General features: G+C 40.9%; 1 protein-coding gene and 1 long non-coding RNA gene across 2 annotated transcripts in view; one reads left to right on the top strand and one right to left on the bottom strand.

Annotated features, from left to right (window-relative positions):
* Nucleotides 1–23,980, top strand: part of b3gntl1 (UDP-GlcNAc:betaGal beta-1,3-N-acetylglucosaminyltransferase-like 1) — a 338,597-nt gene that overhangs the window by 201,584 nt on the left and 113,033 nt on the right. Inside the window, 2 exon segments of the mRNA XM_073025894.1 lie at nt 2,810–2,905; nt 8,420–8,544. Coding sequence (XP_072881995.1) covers nt 2,810–2,905; nt 8,420–8,544 — 221 coding nt within the window.
* LOC140714583 (uncharacterized) overlaps nt 1–23,980 on the bottom strand; it is a 65,747-nt gene that overhangs the window by 6,252 nt on the left and 35,515 nt on the right. The window contains exon 5 of the long non-coding RNA XR_012095934.1: nt 21,241–21,495. This is a non-coding gene — a long non-coding RNA (uncharacterized lncRNA). The remainder of the gene's footprint in view (nt 1–21,240; nt 21,496–23,980) is intronic.

Below are 23,980 nucleotides of genomic sequence, written 5' to 3'. Positions count from 1 at the left end.
TCTGGGATAACTTTACAATCTGTAAATGAAGTGTAGCCTGTTTGGTTGTCAGTAGCTTGAGTTTAAAATTAGTATGCTTAATATTATAAAGTTACCAGGCTGCAAAGAAAATGGGATACATGAGCAAACTTGAACTATATTTAAAGAAATTTGGTGTGGTACAGCTACAGCTGGAGAAGATCGAGATCAAAATAAGAACTATGTCTTCAAGTCACATGTTCTGTGAAAACCTGGATATAAAGGTTAAGAAACAGGTGCAGGAGTAATCTCTCTGCCCTTCAGAAATGTTGTCTCTAGTTGTGGCGGGAATTTGTGTGAGGGAGCTAAGCTGAAGTTGCTGTAAGTGATCTGGTAAAGGACAAGTGTCTCACAAACAGACCTGTCTAATTTACTCTAATTGGTTCCAGAATGATTCTACTGTCATGGTTCAGAATTTGAAACATATAATTTTGGCTGAAGTGCAGAGTGAGAAGTTGCAGTCCATTATGCATGTTGCTGATGTGTTCTCTGTTAGCTTCAAGGCAAAAGAAAAAAAAGTGTGTTGAGTAACAAACGGCAACCCATAAACTCATTCTGTGTCCACAGACGTATTAGGTCCCATACACATTGAATTGATTGCTTTAAAAAAATCTTAGGTAAATGAGCCCAAGTTCAAAGCTCCAAGTAAATTTTATTATCAAAGTATATAAAACTCTTAAGATTCATTTTCCTGCGGGTATACTCAACAAATCTATAGAATACTAACTACGGTATAATGTGATTAATGAAATATCAACCAGGGTGCTGAAAGACCCTGAAAACAAACCGTGAAAATGCAAGTATAAATAAGTAGCAATAAGTAACAAGAACATGAAACAATGAGATAACGAGCCCCTAAAGTGAATCATTGGTTGTGGGAACGCCTCAATGAATGAGCAAGTGAGTGTAGTTACCACTTTTAGTTCAAGAGCTGATAGTTGTAGGAACATAAGAAAATTGCCCTACTAGTAATACACCCTGTAAAATATTGTGGATATGCACACTATGACATTGTAACTCCCACAATGGCATTTCATACTTACCATTGGATTCAACCTTTCCATTCAGAGGAATACTTTGATTACATCATCCGTGCTGATAGTTAAACAGATTAGTTTTGAAAGTAACTTATTAGGACATAAGACTGGGAGCAGTCTTTAAGTTTGTCTATCAAGTAATTGAGGAATTCAGACCTCAGGCAGGTCTCAAGTTTAATGTTCTTTGTCACAGTAGCAGTAGGGGTAGTATAATTGGCTTTAAGAAGTTTTTTTCATTGGAAAATCAGTGAAGGATCAATTGTATCATGATCATACATTATTAAGGACTGCCAGAGAGATAAATAAGAGAGATGGAATTTTGTAGAAATTGGCAGGAACACTTTTTACTATAATCACCACAAAAGAAAATCTGCAGATGCTGGAAATCCAAGCAACAAACTCAAAATGCCGGAGGAGCTCAGCAGATCAGGCTGCATCTATGGAAGAGTTACAATCACTGTTCTCTTTTCCATAGATACTGCCTAGCCTGCTGAGATCCTCCAGAATTTTGTGTGTTTTACTGTAATCATCTTGATTTACAAAATGGGGCCTCTGCTGAATTGTTAAAGTATAGCCAATCAAGGGCTAGGCATCGGCTAATTGGAAGATTAACCTGCAATCTGCTTGGTTCAAAACATGAGCTGTAATAAGTGGGACAGTCACAAAAAACAATTAGGCAGGAGGTCACACCACCTCATGTTCAGTGATGCAGTACAGGAAAAAGAAGTTAATATCTGCTGCTCACCAACATTGCTGAATCAGTATATGGGCAAGAATGTATAAGTTAAAAAGTTGTAAGTTAAAATGTATAATTTATAAGTTAAAAGGACAAGTTATAAAGTTCTAATTAAATTTATACAAATTTAAAAAAACAAAAAAATATATATTAAGTGAATAAATAATAAATATTGAGAACATGAGTTGTAAGTTTCTTGAAATTGAGTCCAAAGATTATGGAGTCAGTTCATTGTTGGGGTGAGTGAAGTTATCCCCTCTTGTTCAAAAGCCTGATGGTTGAAAGGTAATAACTGTTCCTGGACCTGTTGGTGTGGTACCTGAAACTCCTGTCCCTCCTTCCTGATTACAGCAGTGAGATGAGAGCATGATGAGGGTCCTTAAAGATGGACGTTGCTTTCCTGCGACAGCAGTCCTTGTAGATGTACTCAGTGGGTGGGAGGGCTTTACCTGTGATGGTCAGGGCTTTATCCGTTACTTCTTGTAGGCTTTTCCATCCAAGTTCATTGGTGTTTCCATACCAGGCTGTGATGCAACCAGTCAGTATACACTCCATCAAACACCTGTAGATGCTTTTTAAAGTTTTAGATGACTTGCCAAATCTTTGCAAACTTCTAAGTGAAGGCACAGCAGTCCTTCACTGTAATAACATTGAAGTGGTGGACCGAGGACAGACCCTCTGAAAGGAATTTAATGTTCTCCTGCCCTGATACCTGATGAAGATTGGCTCATGGGCCTCTGTTTTCCTCCTCCCCCAGACAATAATCAGCTCCTGATTTTGCTGACACTGACTGAGAGGTTCTTGTTATGGCACCATTCAGCCAGATGTTCAGTTTTCCTCCTATACGCCGATTCGTCACCACCTTTGATTCAGCCAACAACAGTGGTGTCATCAACAAACATAAAGTATGAATTGGAGCTGTACTTAGCCTCACATTCACACGTAAGGTACATGGAGGCTTCTGAATTGCGGAGTTAGATAATATGTTATTTATTGAAACAGTCTTTCTTCTTGGCAGGTCTTTACCTCCCATGGTCCCACTGTCATCATGCCAACATGGTTCTGCTCGCGAGAATGGTTTGACTCCGTTGGAAAGTTTGACGAAAGCGGAAAGGTGAGTACACTTAGAATATAGGATAAAGGGAGATTCAAAGGCTTTTTATCCACCTTCCTTGCACTGCCAACATTTTCCACTTAAATTGCTGCACCCAAAGGCTTTCCACATGAATGTGGAACTTCTGAACATGCTGTCAGCTGTCTCTGGTATTCCGCACTGCAAGGGTGCACCCCTCATGGAGCACAGTGGAAGAGTGTAAAGTTGAGTCAGTTTCTCAGCACTGGTGAAACTCCTTGAGCAACCTGTGCCAGGTTCGATATGAAACAATGACATCATTTCACCTCAACCACACTGCTCTTGAACCAATCAGCACAGCACTAAAGTTTAGCAACTGGCTGATCACTTTACATAAAACTGAGTTCTTTTTTTGTTCTAATTGTGTTTTCTCCAGTAATAATTGTGCTTAATTTATGATTTAGTTGTGAATGTTGCTTATGTGATGCTATGTACCTCTGATGATGTTGCAAGTAAGCTTTTTATTGCACAAATGCAAACGACAATAATCTCGACAATGACTTTGAGGCACGTTTTAATTAATTTATTGATTTTGAAGTTGTTTTAATAGTCTGAAATATTAATTACTGATATTCTCTCTTCATGATTTTAATACTTTTAAGCCTCAATATTTGGGTCACCATCTTTTCCTCTTCAGAAGCTGAATGACAAGAGACATTGATGGTTATCAAGAAACACTGCCAGCATTTCAGCCACACTGCCTTATTTTTCACATGGGAAATGTCTCAAAGGGCTTCCCAAGAATAAAAGGGTCTAAAGCACACTTAAATCTGACCACTGATTGTTTTGAAGAACCACCAATAGATCAGTTTGTCCCTGACTTCTACACCAGCCTGTTGAAATGCAGAAATCAAAGATAATCTGGAGACCAAGATGCCCACGTATCTGATCTCCTGCTGCACCACTGGACCTGTGACTGATAACAGCTTTAAACCACAAACATACGGGGGGGGGGAAGGGCTCAGTGCATGGCCCAAAGCTGTAGAAATGTAGAATTTTTGATGAGGTTTAATGGCTGAAAGAAGCTAGGGAGAAAGGAGGGTATTTGTATATGAGGGAAACTGTTAAGATTGTAACAAATTTGTATAGCCCAGACTGAAGACTAAAAAAAGATTGTGTGGAGGTGGGGGAAGTTCCAAAGCAGCATGACCTTTGATAATAAGATTCCCCAATTAAAATACTCAAATTTGATAGAAACCATTGAACGTCTTGTCCACAGTATCTATTTGCTTAATGTTTCAATGAATGGTTCTGTAGTATCATTGAGACTCATTAACGTCATGCTTCAGGAGGATTAAATACAAACATAAATTTTCTCTCAAAGGAATTTTATTTTAATTAAACCCGATCCTGGCTGAGGAGGAGTTACCGGCACTTTGATGTAAACAGGAAAGTGCAGTAATTGATGTGCATGTGGGCAGATTGCATGGGCCAAGAGTGAAGAGTCGCAGACCCTGCTCAAAGTGTCGGGACTGCTGAGATAGATCACATGTCATGAAGGAAAAGAGGGAAGGAAAGCTATCTGTGACGTGCTTTCATTATCATTACAGTCCATGCCTGTTACAGAGTCAATTTGTCTGGATAGCAATTGTTTGTATAGAAATTCATCCCTTTCTGGTATTATCATTTAAACTTGAGTCTGGCGCGGAAAGTAAATTATTTCTATGTCTCTTAATTGAGCTAGAAAAGGAAACAAAGGCCCAGAAGAGCCTAGCATGGCAAGCACTCAGCAACATCTGCAGATCATAATCGTTCTAAACATTACCTGAGTAATTACAAAGGAAAAAGGAATCTGCTTATTCATCATTTGGTTAATATTTATGAAGGTATTAAGATGGCAGCATGCAGAGATGCAGGGCTTCTCCAGCACACAATAATGGTGCTAGCCTTAAATTCTTAGATGGCATTTCAAAGTTTATTGTCTGGGATTTCAGTCAGCCAAAGCTCTGTGAATGCAGCTGAACTCTTAGACAAAATTACATTTAACCCGCTGGCAGCTGAGTTAATAGGGATTCTGTGGACAACAGACCTCGTGCCAGCGACCTGGCCTGAGAGGCTCAGCCGAGATTATGGGCTGTGTGAGGGGAAGCAGAAACGCGGCAAGAGAGCTGGGGCGCTACCTCGACCAGACACACGGTACCGTCACTTTTCCTGGCCAGTGTCCACTCACTAGATAATAAAATGGACTCACCGAGAATGAGAATGAACACACAGAAAGAGATGGGAAACTGCTGCATTTTGGTTTTTCCTAAAACATGGTTAAACAACAATATGTCTGACTCAGTGTTTGAACTTGACAGGTTGACCTTGTTCCATTCAGACAGGAATTTGTGTGTACATTAACAAAGGTTGGTGTGCAAACTCATCTGTATTTGGCAATCACCGTTCTGGGGCAATTGAACATCTTACAATTAAATGCTGGCCACATTATCTGCTTGGGGAGTTTACTGTTGTGTTCATCATCACTGTCTACATCCCACCCGAGCTAAAACACCATGGAACCTACTGGGAGAGCTTTACAGTATCATCAGCTCTCTACAAAACAAACATCCAGATGGTCTCTCATAATTGCAGGAGACTTCAATCATGTTAATCTGCATGACAGTTTACCCAAATTCCACCAACACGTCACCATGGTCACTAGGGGAACAAATAGACTGGACCATGTTTCTACAGACAGACATGGTACTTACAAAGCCACCCCACACCCTCATCTTGACCGTCTAACTACATCTCTACAATGTTAATGCCAACACACTGAACACTGCTGAAAATGGAGAAGAGGACCATCACTGTATGGCCTAATGAGGGAATCTCTATGCTTTAGGACTGTTTTGAATGGACTAACTGACAGTCAAGAAGGCTGCCACAAACGGAGAAGACACAGACCTTGAGGAATATGCCTCATCCGTCACCAGTTACATGAGTGAGTGTGTAGATGACATTGGTGCCTCAAGAACAGTCATCTCACAGTCCAACCAAAACCCTGGCTGAACAAAGAGGTGTGCTTCCAACTAAAAGCCCAGGGCACTTCCTTCAGGTCCAGGAACAGGACAGCCCTCAGCAGCCATAGAAACCTCATCTTAGATATCAAGAGGGCAAAGGCTACCTACAGACAAAAAAATTTAGGCCATACACTCACCTGACTTCACCTATCATCTTCAAACAGATGCTGCCAATCCTCACAGGTGAGACAGCATCCATGGACAGAGGAACTGACGCGTTTCTAACATCAGTGATGATTCTGACAATAGAACTGGCATATTGACTCTGGTTAATGTTAACGTGACAAACTAACACCCCCATGGGCCCCGGCTGTGCCTGTCTCTACATTATGTTCCATTCCTTCCCTGGTAATGCGCCCCAACTCTTTCGGTGCTACATTGACGACTGCATTGATGCTGTTTCATGCACCCATGCTGAGCTCATCAATTTCATCAAGCGTGCCTCCAACTTCCATCCTGCCCTTAAATTCACTTGGTCCATTTCTGACACCTCTCTCCCCTTTCACATTCTCTCTGTCTCCTTCTCTGGAGACAAACAGGCTACTGACAACTTTTATAAACCTACCAACTCCCGTGGCAATCTTCACTGTATCTGTTTCCACCCTGTCTCCTAAAAAAATGAAATTCCCTTTTCTCAGTTCTTTCATGTCCACTGCATCTGTCCCCAGGCTGAGGCTTTTCTTTCCAGAATACCAGGACTGTCCTCCTTCAAAGAATAGGGTGTCCCTTTCTCCACCATTGATGTTGTCCTTCCCCACATCTCCTCTTTCTCCTGGTCATCTGCTTTCACCCCATCTTCCCGCCACCTTAGCAGGGATAGAGCTTCTCTTGTCCTCACTAACCACGCGTGAGCCTCCACATCCAGCTCATCATTCTCCACAACTTCCGCCATCTTCTATGGGACCTTACCGCCAAAAACATCTTTACCTCCCTCCACCCCCCCCCCACTCTCCGCAGGGATCGCACCCTCCGTGATTCCCTTGTCCATTCATCCCTCCCCATTAATCTCCTTGCTGGCACTTATTCCTGCAATCAGAAGAAGTGCAACACTTGCCTATTAACCTCCTTTGTACTCTTTCCCCTCCCCTCACCTTCTTATTCTGGCTTCATCCCCCTTTCTTTACAGTCCTGAAGCATGGTCTCAGCCCAAAATATCAACTGTGTATTCATTTCCATAGAAGCTGCCTGGCCTGCTGAGTTTCTCCAGCATTTTGTGTCTGGTGCTTTGGATTTCCAGCATCTGCAGTATTTCTTGTGTGTTCGTTAACTCTGGTTCACTTGCAGCATCAAGAAAAATAAAAACTCTCACAAGACTCGTCACAGCATTTTAAAATGCTGCTATCATTTGGCAACTTTGATAGTGGGTGAACCTAGAAGGATGGGGCTCCACTCTCTGTCAAGGCCACTTGGGGGTGGGCCCAAGCACAAGGTCTGAAAAAAGATTTTGTGCATTGAAAGAGTGCACCCTCGTGCACAGTGTGGTCTGAGCCTGTGCAAACAGTAAGCTCGGTGGACTTGCTGCCCTCCAGAAGATCTCCTACATTACTAATCATGTTGAAAGCTGACCAATAGACCTGATTCATTCGTATACTGCCTAATATAATAAACAAAGAAAGCAACCATGTTAATGTTCAGTCAAAATGATTAACGTATTGAGAATTCAAGTCCATCAAAAGGATAATTAGCATTCTTGGCTATTCTCAGGTGAAATACCAGAACCCACTTCACACTGGATGATCCATCACAATCTTCAGATTTCAATTTACAGGGAACAGTTGCAGGAAACAGATGGAATATTACTATTCTACATGTTGACTGAAGCTTCATACTTAGCAAAACTCCTTTTTAGCCTCAAGCCACAGGTGGACATTTTCCATGTTTTTCATCCTTCTTACTATTCCTTGACAACACTTGTCCTTTAGACAGCCTGCTGTACTTTCCTCTTCTGGCTCGACTTTCACAGTCTATGGACTTCCTTACATCTCCAAATATCACTTTTCTCTCCACCTCACCTGGAGAATCTCTGAACAACCAAAAATAGACTACTTATCTTTCCCTCTACAAATGTTGCTATTATGGATGGATATATTGTTTCCCTATTATATCCTTTTAAGAACTAACCACATCACTCTGTGACCATTGCTAATACCCCTACTCAACCTGTGTTAACATCAAGTTTCACCATTCTAGGTCTAGTGCAGTTATAAGTGTTTCCCCTCAGGCTGTGAGACCATCACAGAAGTCTTGCAATTAGGACAGCAAGCTGTTTACTGTTTACCTGTACTACACACTCCATACATTGTGCATTATATTTATTAATGGAAATATTTTGTTTTATGTGTTTTGTGGATGTATCATGATCTGGAGGAACATAGTTTCATTTGGTTGTGTATATGTACAGAAAGATGACAATAAGCTTGAACTTCAAGTTTCCCAGTAAACTAGATACTTGCATCGCAAACCCTGATCTGTCATTTATGTATATCTCTAGGGTGTTCCTGAGGATTTGCTGTTCTTCTATGAAAGTCTTCGGAAAGGAGGGGCCGTGTTTCGAGTGGATCATTGTCTTCTTGTCTATCGCTATCACCTGGAGGCTGCCACACATGCCGTTTTAGAGTAAGGCTTCACTCTGAAATTTTGACTTTTCAACTTATTTTATACTCCCAATGTTTTGCTTGGTCTTGAATGTTGGTACTTTCATCAGTTCAAACATATGCATTAGCTACCTTAAGAAATCAGAATGCTGTCAAAACAAACTTGAGTGTTGTACTTAAACTGCATCTCCTCAATGAGCTGTTAGGATAATTACCGGTATCCTATTATGTTCCTTTTGATCTAGTGTCTGAGATGAGTGTTGTGAAGGTGACAGCTTTTCATATTCTTTCTTTTACATATTTAATGTGTGCCAAAAAAACAGCAGTTGACACATTTATTCCATGAGTTAGGACCCACATGATCGTTTCATGATGAATAAAAATATTTTTTTCCACTCAGATGGCACATTGGACATTCCCCTTTTCATCCTGGGCAGAGACTTGCATGCAGAATGATTTATTATCACTTCTTGAATCCATGCTGAGATAGTGTGGTGCCCAGCACAAATCTCTGAGCAATTCAGTCTTCATACTGTTAACATACTCTGTTTGTCCTAGGTAGCTTCACCACATTATTACCTTGTTTTGACAAAATTAAAAAAAATCTTAAATAACTAGAAGAGAGAGAAGAAAATCCCATTTAATCGTACAAGTTTTGTACACTCAGAAAGAGTAAGAATTTTTAAGACCTGGGCTTGGAGGAGCAAAAGCAGCAGCTGAAAGAATTCCTTGTTTTCCATTACTCAAATTACACAGCATCTGCAAAAAAGTTCAGTCATAAACCAGTGCAAAATAGTGAAAAAGGTATTTGAAAGATCTTATAAAAGTACATAGGTCTCATCAGCACCAAAGGTATTGATCAATGTCATGGATTTCAGGTTGTAAGAATTATTAATGTGGTCAAGATCCTCGCTCCTAAGTTTCAAGAGATGATCTGTCACCAATGAGTACATAATATTCACCCAGCTTCACTAGGAATCGTATGGCACTTCTGCACAGTTTCAGTCTTATGCTGCCAGCACAGAAGAGAAAAATGCAGATGTTAGTGACTAACTTTGAAGAAAGCTATCAAAACAGGAAAATGGAAAACCTTATTTCACTTTGAAATGAAACTCAACTGGAATATAATTTTGAAGAAGGTTCACAAGAATTATCTCAATGACTATTCTAGATTAAATGACTGTATAACTTAGATTGTTCATAAGGTTACTAATAACTCAGTCAGTGAGAAAATTTCTATCAGGTTGTAAGTGCTATTACAAAGAAGGCACAGCAGCACCTGTACTTCCTTAGAAGTTTGTGCAGGTTTGGCAAGTCACCTAAAACTTTGACAAACTTCTATAGATGCGTGGCGAAGAGTATATGATGACATCAAGGCCCGTAAACAGAAAAACCCACAGAAGTCATGGATACAGCCCAGTCCATCACAGGTGAAGCCCTCTCCACCTTTGAGCATATTTAGATGGAACACTGTCACAAGGACACCCACCATCCAAGCCATACTCTCTTCTCACTGCTGTCATCAGGAAGGAGGTACAGGAGCCTCAAGTCCCATGCCACCAGGTTCAGGAACACTTTATTACCCATCAGCTATCAGGCTTATGAACCAGAGGGCATAACTTCACTCCCCCCAACATTGAACTGATTCCACAACCTATAAACTCTGTATCTTATGTTCTCAATAATTATTGATTATTATTATGATTGTCTTTTTTGTATTTTCACAGATTGTTGTCTTTTGCACATGAGTTGTTTGGTTTTCTTTCTTGTATGCAGTTTTTCATTGGTTGAATTGTGTTTCTTTGTATTTACCGTGGATGCCCAGAAGAAAATGAATCTCAGGGTTGTATATGGTATCATGTATGTTCTTTGATAATAAATTTACTTTGATATATTTTGCCAGTTAATCTGCTGACTAACCTAGCAAACTCCACATAGACAATACCAGAAGAAAAGACTGCCCCCAAGATGTCGGAGCTTGAGGCAGGAGCCCTACTAACTGCAATATCATACTGCCCAAATTGCGTGCTTAGCTAAAGCTTCAGAGGACAGATTCCCACCCTGCAGATCCTTTGGAAGTGTTGCTAGAGCAAACGTCTCAGTGTGAAGTTCCAAAGTGTTTGTGAAAAATGATTGGAAGTTCCATTTCTGATAATGCCGTCAAGATAGGACAAACGTAGAAAATGGAACAGAGGTTAAACTTGGGGTCTGTAGCTAGGAAAGGTTATTGTAGATTGAAGGCATGAAGAGAGTGAGGGTATTGAATATTTTGAAACAATGATCATAAGACCTTGGCCATCTGTGATGACACTTGTACAGAACTTGAAAATTTAATTACTGTGCTGTCAATTTCTACTCTACTCTCACTTTCACATGATTTATTTCTGATTCTTCGCTTCCCTTTCTGAATACCATTGTATCCATATCAGCAATATGTTAGTGTCCAATATCCATTCTAAGCCCATAGACTCCCTTAGGTATCTCAACTGCACTTCCTCTTATCCTGCCTCCTGTAAAATCACCACTCTATTCTCCCAGTTCCTCTGCTCCATTGCATCATTTCTGAAGATGTGATTTTCCACATAGTGAAATGCCTTCTTTTCCCTAAGCCATTGTGCTGGAGCCTAAGACGCTGTCTCATCTGCTTCCTGCCACCTCCTGCATATCCTGGCTTTCTAGCCAGGGCAAGGATGGTGTTCTGACAAAGGATCTCAAACCTGAAACAGTAATTGTTTCCCTTTCTACAATTGCTGACTGACTCAATGAGTATTTCTATGATTTTCTGTTCTTATTTTAGACTTCCAGCGCTAGAGGGATTTAAAAAATTTTTCCCTCACTCTCACATTCTGTGCACTAACCTCCCACCTGATTGTAAGAGTTAAGAAACGGGAATAGGAGGAGACCATTCAGCCCTTCACACCTACTCCAACATTCAGCAGAATCATGGTTGATCTCCCCTTAACTCCTACTGATTATAAATCTATTCAATCTCTGTCTTAAATAGGCCGAAGTTCTCCAGCCCTACCATTTGCTGTGGCAAGGAACGCCAACAACTCACAACTCTGAATGAAGAAATTTATTATCATCTCAGTAGAAATGCACCCACCCCTTATTAAAACCCATGTCCTCTGGTTCCTCCCATAATAGGAAATATCTCAGCATTATTGCTGTCATTTTCTCATATAAACCACAATGGGTTAAATCGTGACCTATTTGATTATTCCTGATAGAACAACCTTTCTATATCTGGGATCATTTTTGTGAAGCTTCTCTGACCTGCCTGAAATAAAATAATATTTATTTATTGAGGTACAGCATGTAATAGGCCCTTCCAGCCCTTTCGAGCCACGTCACCGAGCAGTCTCCCGATTTAATCTTAGCCTAATCACGAGGCAATGTACAATGACCAGTTCCTCCCACCCAGTATATCTTTGGACTGTGGGAGGAAAGCCACGCTGTGACGGGGAGAACGTACAAACTCCTTACAGGCCGTGGCAGTAACTGAACCTTGGTCACCGGTACTGTAAAGTGTGTGCTAGCCTTGGTGGACAGAAGTTCCTCGCAGGACTGGAGGTGTATCCTGGTGAATACAGTATGTTGACCAGTTTAGTTAGTTTTCCCTACCACTTGCTGCACTTGTGTACTCACTTTCAATGTTACATGCACAAGGAACCTCCATCCCTGCACCGCATCCTTGCCTACCTGCTTATCTTCTGTGTTTAAATAATAGTCTGTTCTTTTGTCTCTCATTTCAAGTTAAATAATTTCACATTTTTGCAATTTTTCCAACTCACTTATCAATATCCTGTTGTAAATCCTCCTCACAATTGGCCTTCCCAGTTTTTAAGCTGTCTTCATATTTGCCTACTCTGGATTTACTTCCTGCCAATCACTAACCACACCCCTTTTCACATCAGTGGCACAGCAGTGGAAACTGAAAGCAGTTTCAAACTCCAGGGAGTGCACATCTCATGCAACCTTTCGTGGTCCCAGCAAACATCTTCCACAGTCAAGAAAGCTTCTACTTTCTGAGGTGGCTGAAGAGAGCTGGACTGTGCACGTCAGTCCTCATGATCTTCCACAAATGTGCTCTTCAGAGCACCCTAGCATGCTGCATCACTGCGCGGCACGATACCTGTACTGCGCTAGACAAAAGGGCCCTGCCACGGGTAGTTAAAGCCACCCAACGCACCAGCATACCCACCATAATGACATATGTGCAGAAAGGTGCTGGAAGAAGACCAAAATATCATGAAGGACTGTTTCTCCAACTCCCATCAGGGATGAGTCTACGCAGCATCCAAGGCCAGGACCACTGGATTCAAAAACTATTACTCCCCCAAGCCGTCAGGCTGATCAACAATTCCACCCATTGACCCACCCACCAGCCCCAACACTACTACATCCACATGTAGTAGTTACCGGTGCCAAGCTGTATGTGTCCTAATGCCCTTTCCTTGGACAACACTGGTGGCGTGGAGAGGGGAGATTTGCAGCTTGGGCAACTGCCGGACATCCATAAAAAAAACCTTGCCCGGGCTTGCGCCCTGGAAACTATCCAAGGTGCAAATCCATGGTCTATCGAGACTAACGGAGCTACACACATCCATATCAACCACTCCTCTCCACAGTCTCTCAGTATCTTCATCCTCCCCTTTTACAGTTAATTCTACATTGTGTTTTATGTATTTATATTTACATTTATTGTGTTTTTTATCCATATGGCATTTTTTCAATACTGCATCAGATCCGGAGAAACAATTATTCCATTCTCCTTTACAGTCGTGTACTGAAAAATGGCAATAAACCCAATCTTGAATCTTGATGTTGCAAGCAGTTTTTGGTGACGGTCTTTGGTACCCAGCTGGTTACAGGTTGCCCTGCTGAAAATTATCCCCTTATTCCTGCTCTCTGTTTCTATGCCAGTACGTACTGCTATACCATGGGCTGATACCTTGTGAGCTGAACCTCTGTCAGACACTTTGTCAAAAGCATTTTATAAGGCTGGTTCTCCACTATCCTCTCCAGTCAAGACTTCCTCAGAAAAGCTCTAATAAATTTGTCAGACATAATTTCCTTCGTGGAACTGTGCTGACTTTGCTTGATTTTGTTTTGATTTTCCAAATGCTCTGCTGTTACTGTTTCAGTAATTGAGTATAACATTTTTCGAACTCTGAATGTTTGTCTAAGTAGCTTATGGTTCCTTTTTGCCTCCCTTCCTTTTACAATAGGTTTATCACAGAAGAATTTTCTAATTCTCTGGCACTTCTCTAGAGCATAAGACTTTATATGGCTTTACATAATTTTTTCACAATTGTACTTAATGCATCTCTTAACAGTTCTTCTCCAACACCTTATTGTTCCTGTCCTTCCCTCTCAACAGTCAAATATCCCTAAATAATAAGTTAGTATTTTTGAATCCCTGGCAATCATGTTTCCATAATGGCTACAGTATCATATCCCATTCGCACACCTTTGTTTATGCCATTAGTTCACCTGTGAGTGTTTCGTACATTAAGATTCAAAGCCATTAGGCTTGTCTTTGTAGCAACACACACAAAATGCTGGTGGAACACAGCAGGCCAGGCAGCATCTACAGGACTGGTGAAGGGTCTCAGGCCAAAACGTCAACTGTACTTCTCCCCATAGTTGCTTGAATTTCCAGCAGCTGCAGATTTCCTCGTGTTTTGAGGCTTGTCTTTGTGTCATGTTTAAGTATTTTACATTTTCTTTGTACATTGTATATTGGCCTTGATTTCCCTGTTTTCTGCTTTTAAATTCTGGTCTTTTTTTTCTCATCTCTATCTTTGCTTCTTTCACCCCGGGATGCTCCTATCACCCTCCACATTAAACAGATCACTATGTGTCACCATCAAAAAGAATACACCATCAAACCTATCTCTATCCCTTCCATTCGACTGTTCAAAAGGGCCATTGGTGACACACACGAATGCTGGAGATCAGGCAGCCATCTATGGAAAGCCGATATTTCAGGCCAAGACCCTTCATCAGGACTGGGCAGGGCAGCTTGGCAGCTCCTTTGTTCCACCTCCACGTCCTCAGAGTACACCGCTGGAGTTGCAACACATGTTCCCACTATCCAAGGACTCAAACAGTTCTATCAAATGAAGCATTCAAGTGGGTTGCACCCAGTAATTACAGTGTGGTCTCCACTACACTGAAGAAATCAGTCTCAGTCTGAGTGTTTGTGGAGCATCTCCACTGTAACTCTCCTTTCTTCTCCCATACTGAACATCTGCCTCTGGCATCTTGCATTGTTCCGGTGAGGCCTTTAGCCAGCTTGAGGAGCAACAGCTCATCTTTCATCTGGGTACTCTGCAACCTTCTGAACTCAATATTGAAATCAGTGGTTTCCAGTCATTTGCTTCTTGTGTTTACCTTAGAATTGGCAATTTCTGCTGTGAGTTATCCATTTCTGATGATAACCCTCCACAAACTTTGCTTGATCTGTCACACATGACCAGCATTCTGCTTTTGGTTCCAGGTTTCTGCGATAACTCTCACCTTGTTTCACAGCTTTCACATGCCCCTTTGTTTCTTCTCTTTGACTTCCTTCATAGAGCTACCAACCAGGTGACTATGTAAACTGAAGGATAACTTGGACAAGCCCCTCCCATTTTCTCGATAAATCAAACTTAACTTGTTTTCTCAATTTCTGCCGAAGATTCTTCAATGGCATTTCATCTCACCAGTGAATGAACTGTCATCTGCACTATCCAATCTCCTCATTGTCATTTCCATGCAAATATATCCCTCTTCTAGCCTATCAGTTCAGAAAGTGTACTTCATTACCATCTCATGAACTTAGTGATGTGACACTGCCGTATGTGATTTTGAAAGCAAAAGTTTGTTGACTGATACTTCCCTTTTTGAATTTTTACTTTCTTTTGAAAACACAATTGTGTTCAACAGATTTTAATGTCTAAAAGGGAACTTGGAAAAAATATCTAGTTTTATTTTAGATTTCAGGGACAAGTTTGAATATAGTTATTAATTCCCTTTTTTAATTTTGCGTTTCTAACGGTTTACTCAAATGAGGCCACGGAGCAATTTGATTTATTCTCTGCCTGGGGTAGCAAAACAAGAATGGTTTGAAATTTGCAATGCAACTGTAGTTTAATAACTAACATCAGCCTCCCAGATGGTGGCCAAAGGGAAAACAAACAGGGTCAGAAAGCAATAACTGCTTTGAAGTATTTAGTGTTTATGCCTTGGAAATAAATCACTTTTTCCTCCTGTCCTTGAGATGCATGACCTTGTTGTTGGTGACAAATTTCTTAAAATTTTAAGATGTGCTTGAAGTTCTACTACCACACCTATGACAGATTTATTAATTTCTCCCTATAACCAATCAAGTGTAAAGGACATTCTTATTGGAGCGTGAAAGGAGGGTTTTAGGAGTAGTGTGGAGACTTTATGGATATGAGACCTTTTCTCATGGAAATGAGAATGTCAAAGTAGAAGTGGATAAAAATCAAAAAGGAAAACTGCAGATGCCGAAAATCTGAAATAAAAACATAACTCAAAGGTCAAGCGGCATCTGTGGAACAATAAAGAGTCAAAGTTTCAGGTCTGGAACCCTTCATTGGGACTGATAAATAGAGTGGTATAAGTTGGAGCAGAATCTGGCCACGCTATTGTGAGTGTACAGGGCGTAGAGTAAGGGGCTGAGAACGCAATCTTGTGGAGCACCAGTGTTTAGAATAATCCTTGCTGCCTATCCTGACTGATTGCAGTCGGTTGGTCACAAAGTCAAAGATCCAGTTGCTGAGACTGCAGATATTGGAATCTGTAGCAACAAACAAACTGTTGGGAGAAGTCAAAGGGTCGAGCAACATCAGTGGGACATTTAAAACGATTCAACAGATTGTTTGTTGGATACATTACAAATGATCCCGTTTTCCAAATCATTCCTCTTGATTCCGAACTGGGACTCTGACAACCCCCTTTGCATCCTCTCAACATGAAAATGACCTGTTTGGTGTACATTATCTATTTACACCAAAACAATACCTGTAATACCTTTTTTTTCTTAAACTTTGTTTAATAATCTCTCATGTGGCATCTTATTGACGGCTTTCAAATACACTTGCAACCTGGTTCACCCTTATCTGCTGGTTACATCCTTTAGGCATCAATTTGGAATCACCACATGTTCAATACACTGAGGAAAAATCAGAACTAGTTTATATATAAGTACTATATAACCAAGTTATATCTGATTGTTTTTTATCTGGTTTGTGGATTGTTTAATTAGTCTGGCCGATTAGGAATCTGTTGTTTTGGGAAGATGATATGTTATAAGGTAGATCTGTCAGGTGACCAACTGCAAGAGGTTGTGACCAGGGGCTGGAGGCAGGTAGATATCTTATATCCAGTTATAGCCATGGCTATTTCAGTAGGTAGCATCATTTTAAGACATTTTTGAAAAATCTATTGATTCTGTAAATCATTGAATCCCAGATTGCAGACTCAGATTTCAAGTGTAGTTCCGCTTTAAGAATACAGAAGTGGGGTTAGCATGCTGGTTTGCTGATACGATTGAAACGCCAGGCCTTAAAACCCCCCTCCCCACCACCACCACCAACTCATGACTATCCTGCAGTTGAATGCATTCTCTGGAACCTAAAACTGAAGATCTCAGAGCAAGATTGCTGTACCAGAGGGACATCAGTGACTGCTTTGTACTTTGTTTCATGGAAACGTGGCTATCCTCAACCATTTCAAATGCAGCACTGAAGCCTGATGGCTTCATCATTCTCCACAAAGACAGGACAGCTCAGTCTTTTAAAGCTAAAGATGGAATATGCTTAACTCATCATGGTTCGCAGAGAGTTCTGTCTCAGTGCTGCTCACCCAACCTGTTCAAATGTTGCCTGTTGTATCTACCGAGGGGTTTTCTGCCATCATCCTGGTAGCAGTGTACATTCGACAACAGGCCATTGACAGGCAAGCACTGGAGGAGCGGAACACCATAATCAACAGGCATGAAACAGAGTTTCCTGATGCATTCCCTGTCATTGCGGGGGTTTGCAACCAGGCCAGATTGAACAAGTCTCTGAACGGCTACCACCCTGTGGAACCAGAGGAGCCATCACACTTGTTCATTGTCATGCCACCATTAAGAACCCTTCCATGCCATTCCGTGCCCACACTTTGGAAAGTCAAATCATTGGGCTGTACTTCTACTCCTAATGCATTGACAGAGACTAAAGACTGCAGCACCAGTGGTGAAGACCAAGAATGGATGCTCACGGGAGGTGAAGGAGCACTTACAGCACTGGTCTGAGTCAGAGGACTAGACAATATTCAAAGACTTATCTTTGAATCTAAATGAATACGGCACAGTTGTCACCAACTTCATCAAGGCCCGTGTGGATGAGTGTGTGCTTTCAAGAACCAATAAATTAGGTACTTTCAGATTCAAATTCTGAGATCCTGTTTTGAATTTAACATACCCAGACCAAAAGCCATGAATGAACCAGGATATTCATAGTTTGCTGAGGGCTAGATCTGTGGTATTCAAGACCAGTGATCCAGAACTATACAAGAAGTCTAGGTATGTCCCACAGGAGGCTATTTTAAGAGCAATTAAATAAGTCTGATTGAGGTTAGAGATGGAATTGGATGCATGTCAGCTCTGGCAGGGGTTGCAGGCCATTACTTCCTACAAAGCAAAACCTAACATGGTGAATGGCTGTCATCCATCATTAAGAACTCCCATCACCCAGGAGGTACATTCTTCTCATTGTTACTACCAAGGGGGAGATACAGGAGCCTGAAGACACACACTCTATGTTTCAGGAACAGCTTCATCCCCTCTGCCATCAGATTTCTGAATGGACAATGAATCTATGAACACTACCTCACTATTTTTCCCTCTCTTTTTGCACTACTTACTTAATTTATTTTTAATATATACTTCCATTTGTAATTTATAGTTCTTTTATTATTGTGTTGCAATGTACTGCTGCTACAAAACAACAAATTTCACAACATGTGTCAGTGATATTAAATCTGATTCTGATTCTGATGCACTCTTCAAAATTTATTCCAAGTCGCATCGAGGCATAAAGTATACTGTATTCAAATCCACTGTTGATCCACATTATAAATAAGTTCAGCCCTTCATCCCTATTTTAAAAATTTAAAAATTTTATATGCCCAATTACAGCAAAGCACTTTCACTAATTTCAGTCAATAGTGTGTAATAGATATCTTGCATCTTAGAGTGGAACCAATAAATTAGGTACATTATGATTCAAATTCTGGAGTCCTGTTTTAAATTTAACCACAGCTGTAGTTTTATCATTTGGTGGGCACATACCCCACATGGAATGATTATGTCTCTGCTGTATGTGGTTGCCAAGTTATACAAGCACAACGGGAGGTTTATTAATATCAGAAAGTCCCGGTGAGCTGTTGTTATAAAGTAAGCTTCTGTGTGAGCTCCCAGGACCAACTCAGAGTTCAGCTACTTAACAATATTGCTTTTGTAACTGAAAAATAAAAGCAGTCTGTTTCCTTAGTGACTGTACTCCAGTGAGATTTAATGCCTATGAGCACAACCTTTGCCCCATTTCTCTACCTTCATTGTCTGTGTGCAGTTTCACCCTGCTTTCCACAGAAACGGGACTTCCCTATATGAGTATGGACACAGACTTTAGAACAGTTATCTTCAAATTAACACTTACTTCCCTCTGTAGAAGAAAACTGAGAAGAGACTGCTGGGGAGGATTTCGACTTCAATTGGGAATGCTAAATCCATTATTTTTGCCTGGAACTAACTATAACTACCTCTTAAGATTTGGTGTATTGATGCTGAGGATTTGAATATACAACCATGGTACATCTATTTGATGAAATTCTTGCACAAGTCTTGCACGTTGCCTGATTTCTTTTGCCGTGTTGGCTTGCACTTTACGCCTCTTCCAGAGCTAAAAGTAAGAAAGGCAAATTGGTTTAAATGCTGGCCATGGCAAATTTTATTTCCATTATAAGCAACACACATAAGGTAATGGAGGAACTCAGTAAGTCAGGCAGTATCTATGAACGGAGTGAATGGTCGACACTTCAGGCCAAGACCTTTCATCATGAGTCCTGACTAGGAGCTCAAGCTTTCCAGCATCTGCACAATCTCTTGTTGTTTTTGGTTCCATAATTATTTGTACTTCAGATTTGAATACACATTACTCAAATGTGAATGATGGTGCAACTTCCTTGACAAAAACTTTGATGAGTGTATTTGCCAAACCCAACTAGATATATCCCAGAGGTTTAATAACACATACCTCCATCTGTCACATCTCTTCTGCCACTAGACACCAAACAAATCCACTTTATAGCATAATATCTTCTCAAACCAGCTAGAAAGCTGACAGGTTCAACTGTAGATATGCTACACTTGGCCCCCTCTTCAAAATTGTTTTTAGAGCATGTCAATATTTGAAAATCTGCTTTAAGTTCATTTAGGAAATAGTCCATGACCTGTGTTTGCTGTCTTGAAGCAAATCATGGTGGATAAATCCCCAGGGCCTGACAAGGTGTTCTCTTGGACTCTATGGGAGGCAAGTGAAGAGATGGCTGGGGTCCTGGCAGAGATATTTACATCATCCTTAGCGACAGGTGAGGTGCTGGAGGATTGGAGTATAGCTAATGTTATACCACTGTTTCAGAAAGGCTCTGAAAATAGACCAGGAAATTATAGGCCAGAGAGCCTGACATCAATAAAAGTATTTGTATGGACATGGACTGATTAAGGATAGTCAGCATGGTTTCATGCGTGAGAGGTTGTGTCTAATGGATTTTACAGAATTTTTCGGGAAGTTACCAGGAAAGCTGATGAAGGGAAAGCAGTGGATGTTGTCTACATAGACTTTAGCAAGGCTTTTGACATAGTCCCATATGGGAGATTGGTCAAGAAGGTTCAATCGCTTAGCATTCAAGATGAGGTAATAAATTAGATTAGACATTGACTTTGTGTGAGAAGCCGAAGAGTGGTACTACTGTGGTTGTCTCTCTGACTGAAGGCTTGTGACTGGTAGTGTGCCACAGGGATCAGTGCTGGGTCCATTGTTGTCTGTCATTTATATCAACAAACTGAATGATAATGTTAACTGGATGAACAAATTTGTGGATGACGTCAAGATTGCAGGTGTAATGAACAGCGAGGGAGGACAATCATGGCTTACAGAGGGATCTGGACCAGCTGGAAAAATGGGCTAAAAAATGGCAGATAGAATTTAATGCGGACAAATGCAAAGTGCTGCACTTCAGTAGGGCCAACTAGGGTAAATCTTATACAGTGAATGGCATGGCACTAAGGATTTTATAGTGCATTTATTATCAGAGAAATGTATACAGTATACATCCTGAACTTCTTGTTCTTCACAGACATCCATGATATCCCGATGATTGAGTGTCAGTAAAACCATTAGAACCCCAAAGCCCCCCCTCCCCTCTCCCACACACAAGCAGCAGCAAAACAACTGCCCTCCCCCTCCCCACTTACTTCAGCAAAAAACAGCATCAGCACCCTCCACCCACCAAGCAAGCAATAGCAAAGCCCCCAAGAAAGACCATGATGTGCAGTACAACAAAAACTAATCATTCACCCGGCAATTGCACATAACACCACCAGAGAACTGACAACAAGCGCTCCCCCACCAACGCGAGAGAGAGAGAGAGCATGACTTGCCGAGCACAGGGCCTTCGATAGCTGATCCGCTGCTCCTGATGTTCCGTTTTCCCCCACGATGCTTTAGTGAGCGGCACTGGCATAGAGCGCCATGAAACCACGGAATCCCGAAGGCGCCCTTGTCTTCTAGGCCGCATCCTTGAGATTTCAAAAAGCAGCTGGTTGTGTGCCCTGGGAAGCGGGACCCACCACTGCAAAGAGCTGACGTCTTGAGTCTAACTCCAGGTAAGGGTTTTCAACAGAACCCCATCCACACTGAAAAGGAAAAAGAGAGACAGCAGAGGTAGAAATTAAGCTGTTTCCAAGGATCAATTCAAAGGAATTGCCATTGAGCATCATTGTAACTGTGCCTCCTCCTGTGTTGGTGGTAGGAAAGGGGATCTGTGAATACAGGTCCCTAATTAATTGAAAGCAGCGTCATAGGTAGATAGGGTTATAAAGAAAGCTTTTGGCACATTGGCCTTCACAAATCAAGTATTGAGTACAGAAGATGAGATGTTATGTTGAAGTTGTATAAGACATTGGTGAGGCCTAATTTAGACTATTGTTTGCAGTTTTGGAAAGGTGTAAATAAGTTTAAAAGCGCACAGGGAAAATTTACAAGGATGTTGCTGGGTCTGGAGGAACTGAGTTATGTGGAAAGATTGAACAGGTTAGGAGTTTATACCTTGGAACGTAGAAGATTGAGAGGAGATTGATAAAGGTATACAAAATTATGAGGGGTATAGATAGGGTAAATGCAAGCAAGCTTTTTCCACTGAGGTTGGGTGGGACTACAACTGGAATTCATGGGTTAAGGGTGAAAGGTGAAAAGTTGAAGGGGAACATGAGGGGAAACTTCTTCACTCAGAAGGTCGTGAAAGTGTGGAACGAGCTGCCAGCGCAAGTGGTGCACGTGAGCTCGATTTCAACATTTAAGAGAAGTTTTGGATAGGGACATGGATGGTAGGGGTATGGAGGGCTATGGTCCTGGTGCAGGTAAATTGGAGTAGGAAGTTTAAATGGCTTGGCACAGTTCTGTGCTGTACTCTATCTGCTCTACCTAGACCAGCAGCCATTAATAAATTATGCGATTAAATAAATTTCTGCAGTCCCTCCAGTGTTGTCACACGATTGAATGTGTCATCTTTCAGATCAAATGTTGAATTGAGGGGCCAGTTGCTTTCCTATTTGGATGTTAAAGATCCAGTTGGACTATTTTGAAAAGGAGGCAGCAGGTTGCCCTGTGATTCCTGTCCAATATATATCCAGTACTCAACACCATAAGATCAGTAATATATTATTCTATATGGTTCCTTGGTGTGTGCAGATTGTCATTCACATTTTTGTGCCTAATCCTTATAACTACCCCTTTGACTATAAAAGATAGTCCTTATTTTAAGGTGGGCCTTGTACTTTTCCCAAAGCATTAAATCTGAGGCCATATTATTGTGAGAATATCTCAGCCAATGAATAAAACATTGCCAAACATAACTAGTCGTTTGACCAAGGATATTTTGAGTTGAAATATAAACAATGAACAGATAGGTGCAAAGAACCAGAAACAAATGTCGGCATTCCCCACCCATTGTCTGATAATCTATCATAGCTGATCTTGGTAACTGGTAAATGTAACTGGTGGGAGTTCAGAAATACCTCCTGAACTCCTGATTATATTGTCCTATAAAAGTTTGTTGATGGTGAAATGTATATCTCATGATGTCTCAAATTGTTGGTGTAAAACCACAATCTTGTTGTCCATGGACACTTGCAAATTTTATGATGTCCTTTTAAATACTAGCACTTTAATTGCAATTAAAACCTTTGGCATACTTGGGATATGTTTATTGTACATCACAAAATACTCTCTGTTCTAGTTAAAATATAAAACATTGAGTAGAAAGATTTTATTTTTGCTCTTGACTGAATTATTATGTCTTGAAATCTGTGCACTTATATTTCTAGGAGAAGCATTTCAGCGAGACTGTAGATAAAAAAGTCAAACCGCCAGTTAATGGTCAAAAAAAGATTCCAATAAACCACCCTTATGTCATGATCTGTGTAATTCAAAGAACATCCTTTCTTGTTAAATGACAGGGACATACTTGCTAATGACATGAAATTCCAATGCAACAATGTTATTTTAAACCTAATTTGGAAAAAAGTTTGAATTTAACCATTCATGAGTGAAGTCATTGCTTTATGACTAAAAGATGCCCAGATGATGAGGTAACTATATCAACTTCTTAAGCAAGCCTAATGGCGCTTAAAACCATCAGCAAATTAGCTTTGACAAACCCAAAACGGGCATTGGAATCAAGAGCATAATTTACTTGCAGATCTTCATTGCGGTATATGGGCAGTGCCAATTTAACACTGCCTGTTCGGTGTAGCAATTTCCACATGTAATTACTCAAATTAAAGATTAAAGATGTATCTCTGCTTCCCACCTCAGACCCTGCTCACTTCTGTGGTCCAAAACCCACTGTATGACTTCTATGTACAGCTGGTGATAACCATGCTTTTGGAGTGCATTATCAGAGGCCCAATATTAAGAATGGTAACACTAAATAAGGCAACTACGTGCCGCTTGAACTTTACTTCCAAGTCTGATATGCAGAAGATAATTCTTCAGGGCTCTCAGACTCTGAGTAGAAGAGGTATCTTGTGTCTAGGGAGAACAAGGATGAATGGCATTGTGGAGCACAAACCTGCCTTAACCACTCCAGTACTCTTACTTGCCCAAACCCAGATATGTTTG

This window comes from Hemitrygon akajei, chromosome 22, assembly GCF_048418815.1.
Source record: "Hemitrygon akajei chromosome 22, sHemAka1.3, whole genome shotgun sequence".
NCBI lineage: Eukaryota > Metazoa > Chordata > Chondrichthyes > Myliobatiformes > Dasyatidae > Hemitrygon > Hemitrygon akajei.
This window is presented reverse-complemented; position numbering and strand designations above follow the sequence as displayed.